This window comes from Galendromus occidentalis, unplaced genomic scaffold (genome assembly GCF_000255335.2).
Source record: "Galendromus occidentalis unplaced genomic scaffold, Mocc_1.1 scf7180000077533, whole genome shotgun sequence".
Taxonomy (NCBI): Eukaryota; Metazoa; Arthropoda; class Arachnida; order Mesostigmata; family Phytoseiidae; genus Galendromus; species Galendromus occidentalis.
Window position 1 is genome coordinate 330,915 of NW_003805521.1, and position 20,192 is coordinate 351,106.

At 50.6% G+C, this 20,192-nt stretch overlaps 1 protein-coding gene across 1 annotated transcript; it reads left to right on the forward strand.

Annotated features, from left to right (window-relative positions):
* The first annotated feature begins 1,410 nt into the window (after positions 1 to 1,410).
* Positions 1,411 to 19,683, forward strand: LOC100903292 (GRAM domain-containing protein 4). The gene is made up of 10 exons (XM_029112902.1): positions 1,411 to 1,480; positions 1,977 to 2,165; positions 9,764 to 9,986; positions 11,227 to 11,420; positions 11,536 to 11,663; positions 11,884 to 11,909; positions 12,589 to 12,887; positions 13,536 to 13,800; positions 19,040 to 19,316; positions 19,443 to 19,683. Exons 2-10 carry the CDS (start codon positions 2,028 to 2,030, stop codon positions 19,681 to 19,683), a joined length of 1,791 nt encoding a protein of 596 aa, XP_028968735.1. The 5' UTR covers positions 1,411 to 1,480; positions 1,977 to 2,027.
* Positions 19,684 to 20,192: the final 509 nt, after the last annotated feature.

A 20,192-nucleotide genomic window follows, 5' to 3' on the forward strand; every position in this document is an offset into this window, starting at 1 on the left:
TCCGCAGACGGGCATGGAATCCCCTCCGTAAACGGGACGATTCACTGGGGACGCCTGGTCAGCGGCGATCCATGATTAAAGAAAAGATCCATCTTCGTTTTCCGTGCTTTTTCGGCTATGAGTCTCGAGCCACAATGACGTCGCCAGGTATGATGATGTCGGTGTGGTTCTGAAAAATTTCTGTGTCGAATGAAGCGTGATCCGGGCTCTTACCAGAAGATCAACTTTCCTCAGCATCACTGTAACCGATATCCTCGCGCACTTAAGGCTAATTCTTCTAGCTGGTCGTTGTTTCAAAAATTATGTTCCTCCTGATTCCATGGTAGGCCTGCCCAGCAACAGAGCGCTTCTGCCGCCACCCTGAACTGCCTGTTCCGACTTAATTAATTTCTTGAACCTCGCTCCGAAGGGTCGTAGGAGGCTGATGAACTGCGACATACGAGTTTGTGTAAAAATCAAGAGCATCCTGTTTCCTGTTCCTCCGAGAGAACGCAGACTCTGCTTGTGGAGATCAATTTCTGCTTCCGCTCTCGAGGAGTGTATATTCCCACCGACCTGAGGGAAAGAGCACTCGATTATGCGCTTTCCCGGACTGACTTCATGGGATGATTCCTACACCAAACATCCGGACCCTCTTTGAATAGATGAGGGAATCGCGCAGTGTGGCTAAGGGATCTCGATCCAAGACTCTCGAACGAAAAAAATCACAATGGGGTATATCGGGTCAACTCTGGGATAAGCGAATCCGGTGCATCTGGGTATATGACATATTTATATACATATATGGTGCTCAGTGTGTCAACAGCGTAATTTCGGCATGCCTTGGCAACGGGTTGGTGGCTCCAGCGGAACCGACGATTCCCTAGATGAACCCCTCATGCAGGTCACCTGCAGACTGAGTCCGTCGCTATCTCGCGACCTCAGCTGACTCCTTGACGCCTCCCACGAGGCACCTGATACGGAAGATAAGACGGAAAAGGCGACGGAGAGTGACGTTCCCTGGTTTGGGTAGGGGAAATATACCGTCGGCTCACAGAGTACCAAAGGAAGGGAACAAGGATACAACAAAAAATACGGGAATCGGACCAGAAACGAGGAAAACCGAAACCGCGCTTTCCCCATTGACCAGACGATGCATCGCCATCGCTATCGAACACTCACCACTCTTTGTCCCTCCCAGTCAATTTCACGCAGGTTTTTACGCACGTGCGACATACTCAGAAGTGCAGAAGTTCTCCGAAGCTAGAGACCCAGTCCGATCTCGTCCGGAGGCTCGTGCGTTTACTTGCGATGTTCTAGTATCGAATGAGGCAAGGAGTGGGAGTCGCTGAAATTCGACGAGAGTCGAGGAGACTCGGACTGCTGTGAATCAATCATTATCTGACTTTCGTAATCCGAGTACAGTCGGTGTTCCACCGCGACGAATGAGTCACCCGAGCCACCATTGCCTGTGCGGACCAGATTCAGCTTATCGCTGCCGGTAAGAATTTCGTTCGATCGAATCGCCTCTCAGAATCGTTGACGGGTCTCTGACAGAGTTGTATCTGATAGATTTGTGGGTCCCGAAATTTCTAGAGAGGCCGAAGGGTGCGGCGGATCAAGGCGACCCTCGGTCATCCTCCATATCATGTTCCCTCTCATACCATCTTATTGGCATAGGCGGATTTTCTGGAGACTTAGTCAAAACTCGGTGTGTGTTCCATCACGTTGGCGTTTCGTCAAGGGGAACCGTGATGAATTCATGCATCTTCTGTTGGGGTTGGGAGATGATCATCTCCGAGAGGTCCGAAAACGGCGCTCCGAGTCTACCGCAATCTATCAGTGCTGATGGTCCTTTATGGAAGCGTTCTGTAGGATGTATAGGGCCAGGGAGGGACTTGATGTATCGTTTCTCAGACGCCCGACCGGCTCTGAAAGAGTGAGCCTTCTACGCTTCTTCATTCATTCCAAGTCAAGCTAAATAATTCTGATTGCAGTCGAGTCCAATAATTCACACGAGATTCTTCACGTAATCGGGGGCAATACTGATGTACTCAATCATGGAGGATCGTAGAAGATTGAACAACGAGCCAACGCGCAGTGAGGCCGAATCGCGTTCCGGGGGGGAATGTGTCCGTGCGGGATATCGATTCCCTTTCAAAATATCGTCTTCTTTCGGAACTCAGGTAACATGAGACTTGAGCCGTCTTTCTAACAATATCTGTTAGTAATGGCGACAGCGTCGCGCCACGCCTCCTCTACGGAGCCGGAAGTGGACGAAAAGCTTCCGAGGGTCTCCGATTCTCGACTCGACAACCTCGAGCTGATTGCGCGGAAGAAAATTTAGTGAGCCATCTCAGTGAAGGCCAGACGATCTTGTAAGTTTTTTCCTTCGATTACTTTTGCTTTCGGACCATATTCCGGTTGAAACGGTCGATTCCTCGACTCTCGGGTCGAAGTTAGGCCGCAAATGAGTGTGAGTTGTCTTGCTTCGAGTCCACGATATTCGAAAAATAGCCCCTGTCGTTGGAGCATTGAGACCTGGATTATCCTCTGCAAAATTACCGGCACCCGGATTTTCCCGCTTCTCAGATAGGAAATCCTGGATCCAAGAAATCGAAACATGACGCTTCCGAGTTTTCTTATGAATTCTGTTGCTTTGGATTCCCCGGCGACATCATGAGCGTTCATGATTACGTTCTATCCGTTTCTGTACAATGACACATATGAATATAGTTCGCAGCGGAATCAGATAAACTTCGGAGCGTGGCGAACGCTAAACCAGATAAAGAGCCTGATTGATGTATAGTACAGCAGCGCCTCCGTTTCGTTCCGGGAATCTTGAGGTCGATGTCGGGATTTCTCATAATAAGTCTGACTCACTGACACATAGCATCGAGCTCTTCGTACGGAGTTCGAAAGGTCCTGTTCGCAGAAATTGTTGTTGAGCCAGGAATCAACAGACCGAGAAAGCCCTCTCGAGCCATTTCCCTTTGCTTCGCGTCGAGGAGTAGCGACTTCATGGGCGTCAAAAAATTCGAGCGAGATCTATTCGATGTCAGCAGAATCTGCTCATGCAGGTGCCTAGCAGCAGCTTTCTCGCTTATTCCCTGAGGGAGTCAGAAAGGGCGAGAACAGGTCCCCGTTCGAGCCCATGGGATGCTTGGGTCGGTGTCACTCGATTCATGGGATGCCGCAAAGTAGGGCTCAGGTACTCTGGGGGCAAGATGTCCGAACCTCGAGACGGAGCCGATTCGACACACAGCAAGAAATGTCCCCCGCCTCTATCAGCCCTCGAGAGCGTCTGTGGAGGGAACATCTGGAATAAGCGGCAAGGGGAGAGAATCCGCGTGTCAAAAGAAATCAGGCTCTGGAAAAGATCGTTTTCGGTCGCACGTCAGAAGCGACATGGAGCCTCTGAGAAGCACAAACAAGTCGAAAACACGGGATCGGGTTGAGAGCAAGAAGAAACCGTGAGCCGATAAGTCAGAGAGATAATGATGCACATCGATCCAGCGGGCGAGTCAGACGAAGTCAAGCAATTCGAGGATGCTCAGAACAGCACCGAAGTCGGCGCCGATCGCTATGACGTCGGCATAGACGTGGATCGGTCGTGGACGAGTTCCAGCGGCGTCCGTTTCTGTGGCTTCCGATGATTTTCTGCGGACTTCATCTGTTGAGCAAATCTGTCTGCTCTTTCGCCCGCTTCCCTGCATGCCTTCTTGTTCACTCGCTCCTCCGCTCGCTCACTTGCTCGCACAAATCCATCGGCGGGAGAAAAATCGAAGAACAAGACGAAGAAGACGAAATCGAGGTAGGAGAGAATCCATCAGAAGATTTTTAGAAACACGCACATCCAGTGCTCACAATCACTGGAGCCGACTCATTCACTCCACATCGCGCACAGCTGGCCGGCTCGTGAGCGCGCGGTAGTGTACGGCAGAGTGCTCGACTGGGATTTGTGTGCTGTGCTTTCGGTCATTCGTTCGTCGTCCGTGCGTCGGTGTGTATGATTCTTCGCGCTGGATGCGCTCTCTTCTGCCCTTGTGAGTTCAGCCAGAAGTGAACTGTGAGTCTGACGGCTGGAACGAGTGGACATCGACAGCGGTAGCCCTCCACTGCCGTCAAACACCATGCATTTCGTGAGAAGCGTCATGTCGTAGGAGGATCTAGACAGCGAGCCGATGATTTGTTGACACCGAATCCGGCAAACGTCCATCGAGGAAAGAACTTGAGGATACTCTCTGAAGGATTAAGGTGACACACGCTGTCCGCGAGATGTTCGAAGCCGCGCGGAAGAAGCCGAATGTTAGGAAAATGCCGAGAGGTCGGAGGGATTCTCAACCGGTGCTGGAGCTCCACCCTCAACGTCAAGCGGCGGAAACACTGGTGAGCTTTAGGAACGAAGAAAAAATTCTATCAGACTCGACATGCCTGCTTCGTAGGCTCCGTTCGGTCTCTGACGCCGAAGGAACTTGAAATGCACTCCGGTGTTTTTTCGCTTTTCGGTCCCGCATGAGAAAAATCATCCACTATCGTGTTTTTTTTGCGGCTGGATGTCTGCGAAAAAAATTGATGGGCTCGAAAAACTTCTTCCTCTCATCTTGCACTCTCATATTGAAATTGCACCTCTGACGCATGATGTCAGTGGCGGCGTATCGTCCGGAAGACGGCGCTGATGGGATCGTACGCTGCCGGATCGTCTCCCGAAGCGATTCGCGATTCATCTAAGTAAGATTTATCTCTATTTATTTATCTCGGCTCAAAGTGTTTTTTTTCCTCTATGAAGCTTGAGAAAGCGTGATAATTAATCGCATCGGGCGGAAACGCGTACAGGTACTCAGAGGGCGAATCAAAAAATTTAATCTGAGTAGTCTCCCCTGAGAACACACTCAAGTGACCGAGAAGGTTTCACGGCGCAAGGCTCCCAATTTCGGACATATCTCCAGTAATCTCAGCTCACGCAATACACGTGAAGATTAGGATGTCGCCAGAATCGTGGGCGATCAACACGCAGGTCTTCCACTGTTCCAAATCGCGTCCGTCGACTCCAGAATTGTTTGCGACTGGATCGAACGTACGATGGAGGGCAGGATACGACTAACAAAGTTGCGGCAACGATCGGACCATTGCAGAGCTCGACGATTCTCGTTCGGACAACAGAAACGGATTAGGCTGATCATGAGATATGCGGAGAATAATGTTTTGTCGGAACACAGACGGGCGGCGCAGAGAGGTTGTGACGAAGCAGACAACGAAACAGCGTCTGAAGTTCAATTGTGCATATTATCTTCCATCCGAGAAGCATCGCTCCCATGCGCGCTGATTATGGAGCTGATAAAGTTCCAGGTGTTCTCCGCGCTTCTTGATGAGCATGACGTGCATCATCGTCGTTTTTCCAGAATGGGCTTCGGTTCTCCCATCACAAGCTCCGCGCTGTGACTCAGCTCTAATTCTCGTAAATACACATCCGTTCCATGAGAACCGGTTTTTGCGATTCTGGACCTGTTTTCTGATCCCAGTCAGACGGTTCGGAAAAAAACCGCTGAAGAGTACCGATTTACTGAACCCCTGAATGTCGTTCTTGGCCGGAGATCGTCGCCACACTTCACCCGGAGCGCCGGTGTTTACAGCGCGGAGCGCAGTCGATGCTCGCTGAATCAGGGAATTCCTCAACATTTTCGGATAATGGTGGAACGGAAGAAGATATACCCCGCGTGAAGTCCAGGGAATACCGTATTTCGGTCACATACTTCCAGGTCACAGCAGTGCGTACTGTCCCGAATCGCTCGGTCCTGTCCGGCCGCGAGAGGGATGAAACTGGAAGGGGTCGAAAAATTTCTCGGTGCAGGGATTCCCCCACCAGAATTTTCATTAAGAAGTCCTCACCGCATTTTCTCGATCAGAGCTTGCCCAGAAGTCAGAAGGAGAAGACCAAGAATCGGGGAGAGATACAACTTGCAGCAGAGTGGAACCGTCAAGCTTCTGGATCTTTTCCTTGAATGGAGAATCATCTCGTAAGCTCGGCATTCAATTAAGGGGCCGTTCTCCCCTTCCAGAGCTAGGGAACTAGTGGTGTGAAGTTCCAATATGTCGCTGACCGGGTGGCTTGAGGACACAACGCTCTCGACCGGGCGAGTGCGTTCCGTTTCCGCCGGATGACCTTACGAATGACCCGAATTTTGTGAGAGGTCGCGGAGCTTCCCGTGTGCCCATTGTATATTTCTTCAGTCCACCGGACGAATGACTCGCCCATTTCCAAGCAGGATGCAGCTTTCAGAAAGACGGTAATTGCGGCCTCGGTCTTCTTACAGAGGAGGAAAACTCTCTGTACGAAAGACTGGGTTCTTCATCTGACATCATCTCGGATGAGATGCTGCAAAGTCTCGTCCGATTTGACATCGTCGGATGGATCATCGCAGGCTCTGTCGCTCTCAGTTTCTCCATCGCGCTCCTCCTGTAAGATTTGAGGGTTTCGCGGTCGGCCACAACGGCAAGTAAATATTCTTCCATCCTTTCCTCTCACCGAGGAATGACGCGTGCATAAGTTTCTGCCTATCGACTCCGTTTTGGCGACTCAGCCAACCAGTAGGTAGTTCGGCTATCGGGCTGGTCCCCTTCCCCCCTATAGTCGACTCGGTTTGTTATAGCTGAGAGAGTGAGTACTGGAAACTTTAAGGTTATATTAAGTGAAGTGTCCTGGGTTCCTCCGAATAGAGCTGAGACCGGCACTACGAGCAGTATGTGGAGCCGATCCGCCGACGAACTCGATATTTTCGTGACAGTTTTGTGGAAGTGCTTGTCAGACGCGTCTTAGAGACGAACAGAATTTCAATACAGGCCACCCAGCTCCCTCGAAGCTACGATGAGACGCTAAAGTCGCTCTCCGATGGAAAACCGGTAATTAACCACAAATTCCTTATGGATCAACACTTCAATAGAGTAATTTCGTGCCTAAGTAGCTATGAGGTTTCATGCGAGACGAGGTCCGCGGCCCCTGCATAGCGCGCGACAGCGGAGATTGACAAGCGGAACGATCACAGCATGAGCAGGAACGTGTGCGGGACGAACGCGCTCAGTGAAGGCGCCAATAAGAGCAGCGTTCACGAATGTGAGCGGATAATCGTTTCCTGTAGACCATTAGTCGTATAGAGTCTCGAGAGCTTCCGATCATCCACCAGAGATGTTGAGTAACTCTCAGGTCTGGCCGCTCAGCCGACGAAATGCCTTCCGCAGATAAGCGGTGTCGTGATCACATACCAACGTATACGCCTGATGCCAATAAGACCGTTGATCCACCTCGGATTCGATTCGCTGAATTTCTGGCTACCTGAATGTCGCAGCTCGCTTATTCATGAGCTTCAGTCACTCGACGGGTTCAGATATACTGCAAGATTTCCGTCTCTCTAGAAATTCAGACACCGTGTCTCTATGCAGCTACCGAGCGAGCGTGTTTATTTAGATCGGCTCCATGTTTTATTTTTGAAAATGGCTGCCGGAAAACTGTATTACGATACGTTACGTAGACTCATCGACGTCGTCGGCAGACCTTGATGCCAGGCCGTCGACAACGACCACGACGACACAATCGCGACGGACGGGTTCGCCGACGGAAAACGTCTTTTGATCCGAAGCCCGCTTCCGTTGTTGTGAATTCGCCGCCAGCCCATTGCAGAAGAATATTCTAAGGGAGCAATTGGAAGATGTTCCCGAAGCTCATTAAAATGACGAATGATTGCGTCGTCAACGAGAATAGTCTCGGTGACGTAGATTCTATGGAAAAAGTCTTTTGGAGACGCATCATTGGAAAATACCTCAAACCCTCCTCAGGAATTTCCGATAGGGCTCAATCGCCGACAATCGTTTTCAACCCCAGAACGAATCGGATCGAAATGGATCCATTGTTCCATTCATTGGTCCTAGCTTTGATCGCTCCGCGAGAATGACCTAACAAGCTCCACTGAGGAAGTTTTTTTGTGAAATTATGCGCGCAACTTACGTTCAGAAAACTTGATCGGCTGAAAAATACTGGACGTACCGGACTGAAGACAAATGCAAGGCATTCGCTATGGTTGATCTGTCGTGGGAAATTCCGCTCGACCATTGGCTGTCATACATAAGTGATAGATCCATTCCGGGATGGAAAATCATGGCAGTTTTAGACAGCATTCAGGTAATCGTTCATCGATTCTACAGGAGAGACTATGTCGTCGAGAACTCCTCCCATGAAGGCACGCGAATGTCGAAAGATGCATCGTTCGAATTGCGATAAATTGGTCATTCTCCCAAATAATTCCCAGAGTCGGGCCCTAAGGATCGGTGATGGATAGAATCTCTATTTCGTTCGATCGACGACTTGATCGTTGGGCGAAATCGTCCGATTCGTTGGCAAGCGAGATTGAGCCTCACAGTACTCGATGCTTGAGTTCAAGCATGCTCCGTGTCTGGGGCTGACTGAGTGAATGAATGCCTACACGAGGGATTGAACATGGGCGGAATATTCATCGTTTTTCCGTTCCGTGCTCTCATGATTCGCTGCTCTCTGTGCGGATACGCTGGATTCATGCCGCGCTAATATTCCAATGCGGGTTTATAATCGCCTTGAACGACACCTGTATGTCAATACGGCGTCCATCGATGGGAATCGGAAAGTCACTCGGTCGAGGAAAATGGTTTCACTCGAACCCCGACTTACGAGCTCAAATAATTTGAGCGGACCTTAAGTAAATCGAATCGGAATTCACTTCAGAAACCCTAGCTAAGGATGATACCTAATCCGTTCCGAACAAAGAGAGGCCCCGCCGGAATCGATGCAATGTCGATGATACACGGCTTAATCCGTTCAGGGTTTCTCGCTTCGAATCAGGAAATCCATCCGAACCTACAAATGCTATCATACATGCTTGCCGGTTTTGTTTTCCGATTATCGCTCGCAAAGAATTCGATGGGCCGATTCCACTGAATGTACCTTCCATACTTTCTCTGATAGAAATCCCTGACCGAGCAGAAAAAGGTTCGCAGGTCTCCATCAATTTACCATAAATACCTATGGCCGCCCTTTCGACGCTTTCCCATCGAAAGTACCTATTTAGGTTGTTCCGCGCCTAAGTAGCCTTTCTGAGCCACCTAGAAGCTGAATTCCGGGGAAATTTAGGGTCTACGAACGGATTCGGCGAAGAATAGGGTCGGCGAATCCATGCTCTAGGAGCACATCTTGCTCCTGATAGAATCCGACACTCCGCCTAGACGTCAATTTTTTTCCTCGATAATGCTACCTACCAGACCGGCCTCGATCACTAACCGATGGGACTCCGGAAGACCACGTAGATTCCTCATCAAACGGCACTGGCGAACGGTTTGACGCGGCGTTTGACCTGCCTATCACGCCTGTGTCGCCTAGTTTCGGCGCCCATTCCAGGGTATTTCAGTGTCTCTTCGTCTGCCACTTTCGGCATTTTTCAGTGCCTGATCTCCCGAGCTCTAAACATAACATAACATAACATAACATAACATAACATAACATAACATAACATAACATAACATAACATAACATAACATAACATAACATAACATAACATAACATAACATAACATAACATAACATAACATAACATAACATAACATAACATAACATAACATAACATAACGTAAATGGTCAAATGCTCAAATAAATCTATATATATAAGGCCTGGCTTGACTGTTTCGAGAGGCGGAAGACCGGAGTATTACCTCAAAGCCAAGACGAGATGCGGAATCGATATAACTTAGATTTTCTTCTTCCACAGCTGGCCGTGCCTCTCCTCATCGGAAGAAATGTGTCGTGCCCTGACCTCACTCAGGAGTTCGAGAAGGAACTCCAGCTCGAGGAAATGAATAAATTGGCGAACACTAGGCATTTGCAACCCCCGACGCTGAACACAGACTTCGGCTCGATGGAAAGTTTCATCAACTCGGATGATGAAACTATTTCATCCTTCTCCATAAAGGACTTCAGCAGAAGCTCTTCCGGTGAGTTCTCACGGAAGGATCATGGCTAGGCTAGTCGTTGCGATCAGAAGCTAGGAATTGAGCTCGAGATATCTGTTCTCGGCCATGCCGTTTAGATAGATGCTTCCCGCCGATTCCTCCTGGAGTAAGTCGGAGACACGAGCTGATTCCGCAATCTCCTTCCCGAAAAATTCCAATTAGCTTGAAACGAAAAGTCTTTAGCGGAGATCCTAAAGTCCCATTGCCGGGGTGACACGCCTTCACACTCGAGCAAGGTCGAGGTGCTCAGTGGGTAAGCCAGTGAGAGGAGAGAGTCTCCGAGTATTACTCATCCCTGTCGCGGCCAAACGGAAGCACACTTTTCGCCGATTCAAAAACGGCTCCGCGAATCGTGATGACGACGGTGGGATGCAGTCCAATGGATACATACATTTGCGTCAAGCTCGTAAGTTATTTCGAAAAGGCCTTTCTTGATCGGCGACGAACGACTCCCGGAGCTCCGCGAACATCAGGAACATTTTTGATGGCGAAGCCTGGTGTTTGGGAACCTCCTGGAATCGAGCCCCAACGTCGGATAGCCCCGAGGGCCATCCCATGCTTCCGCGGAGCGATGAGCACTTTCTCAGCGCGAACATCACCGGGATCGACTCGTTCCCGATGTATTGTTTCTCGAAGAGCCTGGTTTGGGCAATATTAGGACCCGCGAATGTATTTCTCAAGCTGCGGCGTAAATCGGCGCCCGAGGCGAAAATCGGGGATTGCGCTCCTTCTCAAGATTTGCATCTCTGAGTTTCATTTCACATGCGCATCCCTCTAGAAACGTGCTGTTATCCACATGGTCGGGTTGGGCTTATCAATCCCCATATTCTGACGGTTGCTTCATCGACAGTCCTCTTGAGGTAATCGCCTCTCGACGATAATCGAGGAGAAAGTTCAACGCTATGTAGCGTCGGATGTCCGCTAAGCTCAATTAAGGCTGGCGATGCTCTTGAATCAGCCAAGTTTATGTAGTTGAGTGAGTTTTCCGGGTTGAGTCGCGCAGATTTTGCGGACGGGCCACATCGCATAAGATTTCTGTTTTTCGTCAGGCGGTCGTTCGTCACGGCTGTCGCGTAGATATTCACACACTTTCCGTCATTCGGCGTAATGGAAGGCGATGTAGAGATCGTTTAGAAATGCCTCGAAACTATGTCGGATACAGAATCATCGAGCATGAAAGCAAATACCGAAGCCTCGTCTTGAGATTGTGGCTTTCTTACAGAGTTAAGTATCCGCAAACTCGGCAATGAGAACGCTGCTCTTAGAACGTCCTTCCGCGGGCGGCGAGGTTCGCAGCCAAACGCGATTCCTCAACAGTCATCACCACCGAGGATTACCGTCAGCGATCACTCAGTTTTCCACAATGAGCGGGGCATTGATATCATCGACACGAACTCGGCGAACCATGCAAAGCTCGTAAGTACCACAGTTTCAGAGGTGTACGTCCCGGGCCCTCCGTCCACACATCATTTGGGGTCCATACGGAGAAACCGATAGTAAATCCCCCGTCAACTCTCGTTTCGACCTCTAGCTTTGGAAGCTCAGCAAGCTCGCGAAGAGATGGTTCAATCAGCTCAAAGAAGACTTCTCCGAAATCAGACCCTTCGAGATCAAGGATCGACCTCTGTTCGAGTACGAAGACTCGTTTTCGATCAAATAGTGAGTCCTCGCCTCTCATTGGAAGTTTTCATTGGGAGATGTTCCTTACGAAATTCTGTGGGGCTCACAATGCATCTTCCACCGGCCGCTTTTCCCCGCTGAGAAAAACAATGCATCACGAGTATCCGCTGGAGCTTCTGATTTGTGGGAAAGAAAAGCAGGGATTCGAGACGACGCGATCGCGACTGGTTTGAATTATTGTCTGAATTTGACTTTTCAGCACAACGGACGCACTCAACCGTTTCGGTAAGTGGCCTTGGATCACGTCAGGACGAAACAGAATAGTCTCTCTCTCACACTGCGCTACCACTACACCACGAAGCGACGTACGGCTGTACGAGACCACAACCCCGCCTAAACGGGATTCCTGGCTGTAACGGGAGCCAGCAGGCCATTCTCCTATAGAGACGATTTCTTCACTTTTCGGGATTACCAATCAATCTTTGAAGTATGATTCGAATGCTCCGATGCTGAATCTGACCTCCCGGCCTTGACAGAGGACGCGGGGACAGTAAAGACCCGTAGAATCACTGCGCACATGGTTGCACCCAATAACCTTGGGGTTTCGATCCCCAAGGCCTGACCTAGGACGTACGGCTCTCACGTCTGATGAATGCTCTATCGCGTTCATTCGTGGACCTTCCCACTCCTATGCTCTCTCAGCAACATTATGTCGATAGTGGATGGAGGCCACCACTGAAAGAATCCCTGAGTACCTGGAAAGGATGAGTCGGATGCCGAGAAAACGAGCTCGCTGGTCAGAAAATCGGTTTTCTGGGAGAGGATTCCCAATATGGGATTTGGGTCCTGACGTTGGGGAAGCCTCGGTCGGAATCATCACGAGCGGAGATGCTCAGCGGATCACTGAGGACCAACGTTGACAATATCGGAGACGAAAACTGTGAAGCTCCTCGTTTTGTTTCAGATGATATTTTTGCTGCGCTCGTCGACGGCCCCTTGAGAGATGGCTACAACGAGTATTTAAAGATCACGCAGTGGGTGCTGCCCATCCAGACGATGTTGACGCTCCTCGTTCTGCTGCACTCGCTCTGGACGGAATACATAGTCACACTGATTCTAATCGCCGTAGCCGTATCGTTGATACGGAACTATCTCATTGAAAAGGGTTGGATCTTCGAGAAGGACCGACTCAGCTTCGAGGCCAGGCGGCGGCCGAATGCCGTTCGCTTGACAAATCTTCTCCAGCTAAATATGAGGGTTACAGTAAGTAAAAAATAATCAAGCCTATTCGAACTCCGGGATGAAAACTGACAATCGGGGAGCGTGGCAAAATGGGCGGATCGATTCACCATGCAGAAACCTTTGGATGTTCGTTCGTATACAGAAGTTTTGGAGGATGGAGATGATCGTATTAGCAAGAAAAGTAGAAAAAGCGCTCCACGGAATTTCGAGCAGCCGTCGTAGAAGTTTCCCGAGAATTGAGTTTTCATTCCGATTATATGCTTATGCCTCAGGGGATCTGTTTGCCTCGACAACCTGTCTCATGGAGTTCCTGACCTCCTGACAGCGAGACGGGGATCATCCAGCATCGAACGGCTACTAGACTGACCCGATTTTCTTTTCTAAATATAGAGGTCTATTGATTCGTTCGTTGGTCGGCCCATCTTCTCTACCTGTCCTCCAGACTTCCATCTGTGTCTGGGCATCTCCATGAAGCATATCATTTTCTGATAATCACCTCCGATCAGGGCGCTCCTGGCATGAAATTCGGCAGGATTGCTAGCACAAATCGGCGGCCGTTCCCGTCGAAATTCTTGCTCCCCGATGCGTTAGAAATGCTCCCGCGACTCAGAATACGAAACCGAAATGAGACCCAGAGGCTAACTGGAACTTCTCCTTCTCAATACTCAGGTGTCTCTACACATGCTAACGGACTGTATGGACAAGGTTTTGGCTTTATGGACCTGGAAGCGACCCACGATAACGGCTAGCCTCTTACTCGTATTGACGTTGAGCAGCGCGGTTTCGGTGTTCGTTCCAGCAGCGTTCCTCTGTAAATTCGCTGGAACGGCTCTCATCTTGAAGATCTTCATCCTAGATTACATATTCTTCCGTTTCCCGAGGGTTCGAGCGAAGTACGACCTGCTTTACATATGGTACAACGAGCTTCCCACAGGTGAGTGCTAGATGAGCTCCGAAATTTCCCATCACCACCAGATTCACGACATCGACCCTGCACGATGTGCAATATTAGGAGATGGAGAGATATCACAGATCTCGCTGATCGCGGGTCTGAATCCATGCTCCTGGTTCTGTCAGCCCGAAAGACTAGGCAGGAGATGTTTCTCCCCCCTCCCGTGAATATGAGGAACATGACTCCCAAGTATCAGGAAACGTCAGCGGACGTTCTTTACATGTACGGCTCATCGCCATCCAGCTCGGCTACCCTAATGAATCACCGAGACGTTCCAACTGCAATTATCTAGGACAGCATGTGGTGAGCATTGGACAGGCACGACGACCGATCACAAGCGGACTTAATGATGTAGTGATCGGTTCGATCTTGAGCATGGGATGTTTTTATTCTCATGTCCATTACTCGTCAAGAGATATCTGGAATCATTCCTGACATTCGGGTCTGTACAATTATATGTGTACATGCATCGGAATTCTTTATACATACGCATGCGCAGTGGCGTACTGTGGCAAAGTGGCGCCCGGGGCGGATCTCGAGAATGGCACTTCTTGTCGAGAATTCCCTCCCCGAATTCCTCCTGAAGCGGAATCCTCCTGGAAACTTGCGTGTGCCCGCTTGCCCCGAGCGGGAACGGCACCCAGAAGATTGCGTCCTCGAATCCTATTTAGAAGGCGATTAATATACGGGAGCTCCGGGAGTTTTGTCGTTGCCACCACCGAAAACGGCGCCCCTGAGATTGGTTGGTTGTGCCGCTGCGCATGCGGAGGCAATAGAACCTTTCAGCGTGTAACATTCTGAGGGAACAAGTGCGCAGAGATCGAAAATCAACAGAGTAGTATCTTGTTCACAGGGAACGTTGTTTTTCCTGCCAGAACTTCGTAACGAACTCGATTCTTGTAAATGTCCGCAGCTATCCGATTGGTTTTCTTCCTTTTCTCCAAGCTGTTCTGCTTCTTGGGCTTCTGTTTCTTCCGGCCATTGCTGCAGTGGCGACCGCCGTCCGAGCCGAGCAGGATCTTGCTCTTGTCTAATTTGAGCTTCTGGTGCGGCGGTAACAGACTGACATACTGCTCGAAAATTTTATCCCGATCGTAACGTTGCGTCTTGATGTGAGCAACTTTTTCGAGTCGCGATCTGGATCGTCTCTTGACGCCCTTACAATGAACGTCAAAAGCCTCTTGCAGGGTCATGTGGTGTCGAGGTTGTGCGCTGTTCAAAAGAATTTCCCAAGCGATTCCGCGTTCCTCCGAACGCGATCGTGGGATTGGCGCGACGTTCTGGTCCGAAACTGTCGTTTCGCGATCGGGTCTGTCTTCTTTCCCGAACTTCAGGACTTCTGTCAGAGGCTCGTCATGCCCGACGCCTTTGTCGCTCGTGTCGGGCATGGAATCTTCCGAAGAGTAGTCCATGGTGTTATCCTCGAGAGAGCCGCCTCGTGGTCGACGTCTGAACTGTTTAAAAATATTCGTTCGCTGCTCTGCTGTCCTACACTCGGCGAAAAGCGGAACGGTGCGACTCGGGAACTGCGAAGCCATTTCCCACAGAACCCCAATGGGCTCGATGCGGAACATCGTCTGACTCTGAGAGTCCCTAAATAAAGGACCGGACACTTCGGAAACGACTTCCCTCTTCGAGCTGGTGTGAGAATTTATGTCGTTACAGCTCCAGCTCATTTTGAGAGCTTCCACCGGAGAAGCTCTTTTCAGCTTCAGAGAAGCCCCGTACAGCGATTGAGTCATTTCTGATGGCGGAGAGGAGCCGAGTCCGAGTGTTCTGGGTACTCGACGGCGCGAGCTCTGAACCTTCGTTTCCACCTCGGTCTCTGAGATCCTATTCAGTTCCTGCTTCGAGTTTTCCTGCGTAATTCCATTTGATGAGCCCTGGAATTCTCCTTCTGAAGATCTTCCGCTCACTTCGGCCAGGGCAGAAGGTCTTGCTTGATTGAGACGCGGAAGTTCTAGGAGGTTTCCATTCGGCTCTGAAGCCTCCGGCTCTGATTTCCGCGTATCTGAGGAGACGCCCGCTCGCAGTCCTCCATCCACCGCTGATTCCGTTGGATCAGTCGAACCTTCGAAACTCACGCTACTGAGGGCTTTGATAATTTCGTTGATGACTTTGGCCTTCGACTGGGCCGAACCGAGTTCACGACACGAGCTGGAGCTGATGGACGACACGCTGTCACTGCGAGTTAAACTATTCGGAGAGTTCAGTCCACTGGAGTCCCTCGCCGAGTCCACGCGTTCGGCCCGAATCTCAAAACACAGATGACAATTGGTGGGCACAATAATTTCCTCGTCCACACTGCTCTCAATCAGTTTGGTCGCTGCACATGACTCTCCCTCATTTGCATTGAGCTTGTCGAGGTTGTCCGGGATGATGTCCGTCGTTATCATGCTCGTTGCCGTCATGACGATTTCCTCGCTCGGAGAGAAAGTCATCGCGGACTTCAGGAGATTCACCTTCGTTTCCCGCTGCAGGGCGGATGCGGATTCAACTTCGGTACTGATGTCGTGAACGCTCTTGGATCTCCCGACAAGGGGCTTCTGATCTAGACGTCTGCGTCCTCTTGCCGTACCGATCGGCCGAACTTTCTGTTGGTAACAGATATTCTTGCTGAACAGTCTAGTCGGGAGCGATCTCACCCGACCAGGAATCGCACTGTCATCTCGAGTGATCTTCTCGATTCGATTCGGCGGCATGACTCGAGCTCGGATACTGCCATTGAGAATTTCACCAACTTCGAATATAGGTCGCTTGTATCTCTCCAGTCTGACGTCGTGATCCAAGCTCATCCAGTGGACAGAGGTGTCGTTCAACGGCGTCTGCGTAACGTTGTGAGACAGATCGTCGTCTGTTCTATCGTTGTCCATATTTGCCGAAGATTCTGCTTCCGTAAAGATCCAACTCGCTCACTTCCTGCGGCTGTCACTGGCTTGTTCGATTGGTGGACCAAGGGATTGTTCGGAAACTCCGAATTGTCACTTGCTCGGAATCATTGGCTGCTAGGTACTTCGACCAGAGTCCCCTCCAGAGCTGGACTGAGACCTCAGCCAGTCAGTCGACAAACTGGTCTCTAGTAAACACGAGCCCTCCGCTCAGAGCCCGCTGGCCTCTCTCAGCACGACAGTGCGTAAGTCGCGGCACCGCAGTCACTGTTCTGGGTTTATTTTTACCCTGAGTTCATCCTTACCAAACGGAAACGCAGACAGCTGGACACGGACGACAACGATAGCTCTCCCCGAGGATCCTTTGTCCGACCGTTATACTCTCTCGGCCTTCCAGGGAGGGAGATTCAGGCATAAATTCGAGAGTAGGCGAGCCCGCTCGCTCGAGCGAATCGTTTCGAAACGAGATATAAACCACCGAGCGGAGCTGCATTCGGAAAGAAACGAGAATGGGTACTCCGATCCCGTCAGTCCAGAACGTTCCGCCACGCGCAATTCCTTATAGAGGAAGAGTGCCTTCAGGAACCATATCCTGAGAAAACCAGGAAATTTGTCCAGACATCGAATTTCATGCGAAAAGAAGGTCGTCCAGTCAATGAGAGTGCATGCCGAGGATCATAATCTCGATCGGTACGCTTACGCCTGTTTTCTTCGAGCACCCAGGGCGTGAGGCGGTGAGGACGTTTGGAAAGGGTCGTGACACGAATCCTGTACTCAGTCAACGAGTCCACATAGCTTTGGTCGAGTTGAAACATCTACGGTGGTCGTAAGGGTTCTTTCACTGCGGAATTCCGCCATGAGAGTGAATTCACTGATTCCATCTTATCGGAACGAATGACGAACGAATTCCAGAACTTTTTCGGAACGAGTCGAATTATTCTCTCTGCAAAAAATCTTTCCAAGGAGCGATTCCAATCCGTCGCAATCGATTATTCATTATTGCTTGAATGGAATCAGTGGGAGCAGACCAATTCCCGGAAATCTCTCGACTCGAGAGCCTGGGCTATGGCATTGATGGCTACTCCGGTCTGACTTGATATCAAAAATCAGTCGGTTCCGACACTCGTCTATTCAATTGATTCCCCGAATCTCATAGTTCTGTCCTCGGGGCCCCGATTCTCGAGCCCAGGGTCGTCAAGCAGAAGCTAACCCTTGAGCAGGCCATCATGGATCTCTCATCGCATATAGGGGGCTCGGGAGAAAGGATCGCTTGCCAACATGTCCTCGACGAAGATACGTTAGTTTCGAGGTCGGAGGCGCTCTCGAGGTCGTCACGCGGCATCATACAGCTCTGTCAAGGTTTTCCCAAGGCCACATTCAGGACACAATCCGTGACTCTTTTTTTCCGTGGAGTGCTCATTGTCAACACCGATTCCGCATTCGCGCATACGTGGGGCGTGACACGAGCCATAAATCAGGGCCCTGACAGGATGTAATAGGTTCTCTACATGACGAAGCTCGATGGTTCGAGAGGAAGGGATGGGTAGTCGCCGACGACATGGAGGATCTCGGGTCAAGATCACGGCTTGTCTGATTCCTTTACCCGATCTGGCATCGCCTTCGTGTGCAACTACCCCACGATCGGGCGTACAAGATTCATGAGCTGTCCGCTGAAAGATGAATCCCAGGTTTCCCTCGCACCGACGGGTGGTCGAGTGGTTAGCGCGTTCGTCACTACTCGTGCAAACGTGCGTTTCACTTCGTGAAATGCCGCAACGACGCCGCTCGCGCGGGAGGCGGTGTGGGTTCGATCCCTGCTGCCGGAAAAATATGCAGGTACTCGTTAAACCTTGGCTGTGTGGATCAGCCCGAAAACGGGTTCCCTCGCAGGCAGAGGCGCGCACAGGCGTGGGGGGGGCAAGGGGGCCATGGCCCCTACCAAAATTCTTCGGTTTCAATGCTGAAGTATGGACCCCGAGAAGGCGCGTCATCATTTTTGGTCGTCTGGCCCCCTCCAAAACTCCAGTTGCCCCCCCCGGAAAAAAATCCTGTGCGCGCCCCTGCTCGCAGGTACCCTCCTCCGCCGTTACTGTTGTGGTAACGAGAAAAATCAGGGATTCGAGACTTCCATTACTCATCCTAAATTACTCGATTACCTATTTCTTCCGCCACGCTTAACGTGGCTAACAATGACACACATCCACCTCCGTGAGCGACTTGTCCCCTTCTGATCCCACGGCTGGCGAATGCGAGTGAAAGAGATCCGCGAGTGGTCGGAGTGTGGCGTCCGATCCGTGATGGAAATAATCCTAAGCCATGTCTTCCCCCTGCAGGCAAAGATCTGGAGCGTCAACAGAAGTTCCACAACTCATTGAAGCTCTCGAAAAGTTCCAACGATCTCAGTTCGATCCGATCATCCTTCGATCCATCGGTCCTCAGAAAGTTGGAAGAGAAACTGAGCAATCTTTTCGAGTTGAGTCATATTGAAAGGCTCGTGACCGGTTGGGAGCTCGGGAAGAGATGCACCATGATCAACAAGGAGAAGGCTCTCACCGGCGCGTTCAAGAGCGGAAGGATATTCCTAACGGAACAGCACTTGCTATTCATGAGGTTCGTATGAGGGAACACCGTCTGCATCCCGGATTCCTTTGGCGCTTCTTCCCTCGTCTCTCCCGACTCTGATCCCGGAGCATGCCCGGAATGAGCCGATCGTCTCATTGCGTTTTTTCTGAACAGGTACAAAACGCATTCGCCGAAGAACGTCGCCATCGCGTTCGAGCACATCCTCCGAGTGGAAAAATCCAAGCACTCTGGCTGGTTACCAGGCGACGCGCAAACGCTACAAATTTTCACCGATAATGGCGGCGTGTACACCCTCGGCGCCCTCGGTGACAGGGACGAGGTGTACCGTGAAATCTCCGAGCACGCCGCGCAGCATTCCTACAAACGAAAATTACGGCAACGCGCCGGGACCTGAAAGGATCGGAGACGTCGATGCTATATATGTAGGACCGTGCCGGGGTTCGACAGTCAGATGCCCATGCGCGGGCTGCATCAAGTCACCGGGCGATTTGTGAATATTTAGAATGTGATAGGTAACGATACATTTACTTCGAGCGAATCACTGTATTTGCAACAACTCTCAAATCTAGGTCTGTGATCAAGCGTCTGTAACCGGCCCTGTATCCGTCCCGGATGTGCCGTCGATGTAAATACACGATCCATATATCCATGGATTACAGCGATGAATTGAGTTTTTTCTTCGTTATCCAAAGGCTCTTATCATGATGAAAATTCTTGAACGTGAGGTGAGAATGCCTCCGAATGAGTTCCGGGGGCTCCAAGACCCATGGAAATCTGAAATTCTGACACCTTGGTTTCGGAGCGTCGAGCTTCTCAATAGCTGATGTAGTGAGGGAGAGACCGATTACTGAAGCCGCGGACGCATTCCGAGCTTTCCTAGAGGCGCTGGTTTTGATGTTCCGT

Bases quoted from the DNA above. Each gene is read 5' to 3' on its own strand.
- LOC100903292 (XM_029112902.1), top strand. From the start codon at position 2,028: ATGTACTCAATCATGGAGGATCGTAGAAGATTGAACAACGAGCCAACG. The intron at 11,910-12,588 runs GTAAGTGGCCTT...GTTTTGTTTCAG, and splicing joins GGACGCACTCAACCGTTTCG to ATGATATTTTTGCTGCGCTC. The intron at 12,888-13,535 runs GTAAGTAAAAAA...CTCAATACTCAG, and splicing joins AGCTAAATATGAGGGTTACA to GTGTCTCTACACATGCTAAC.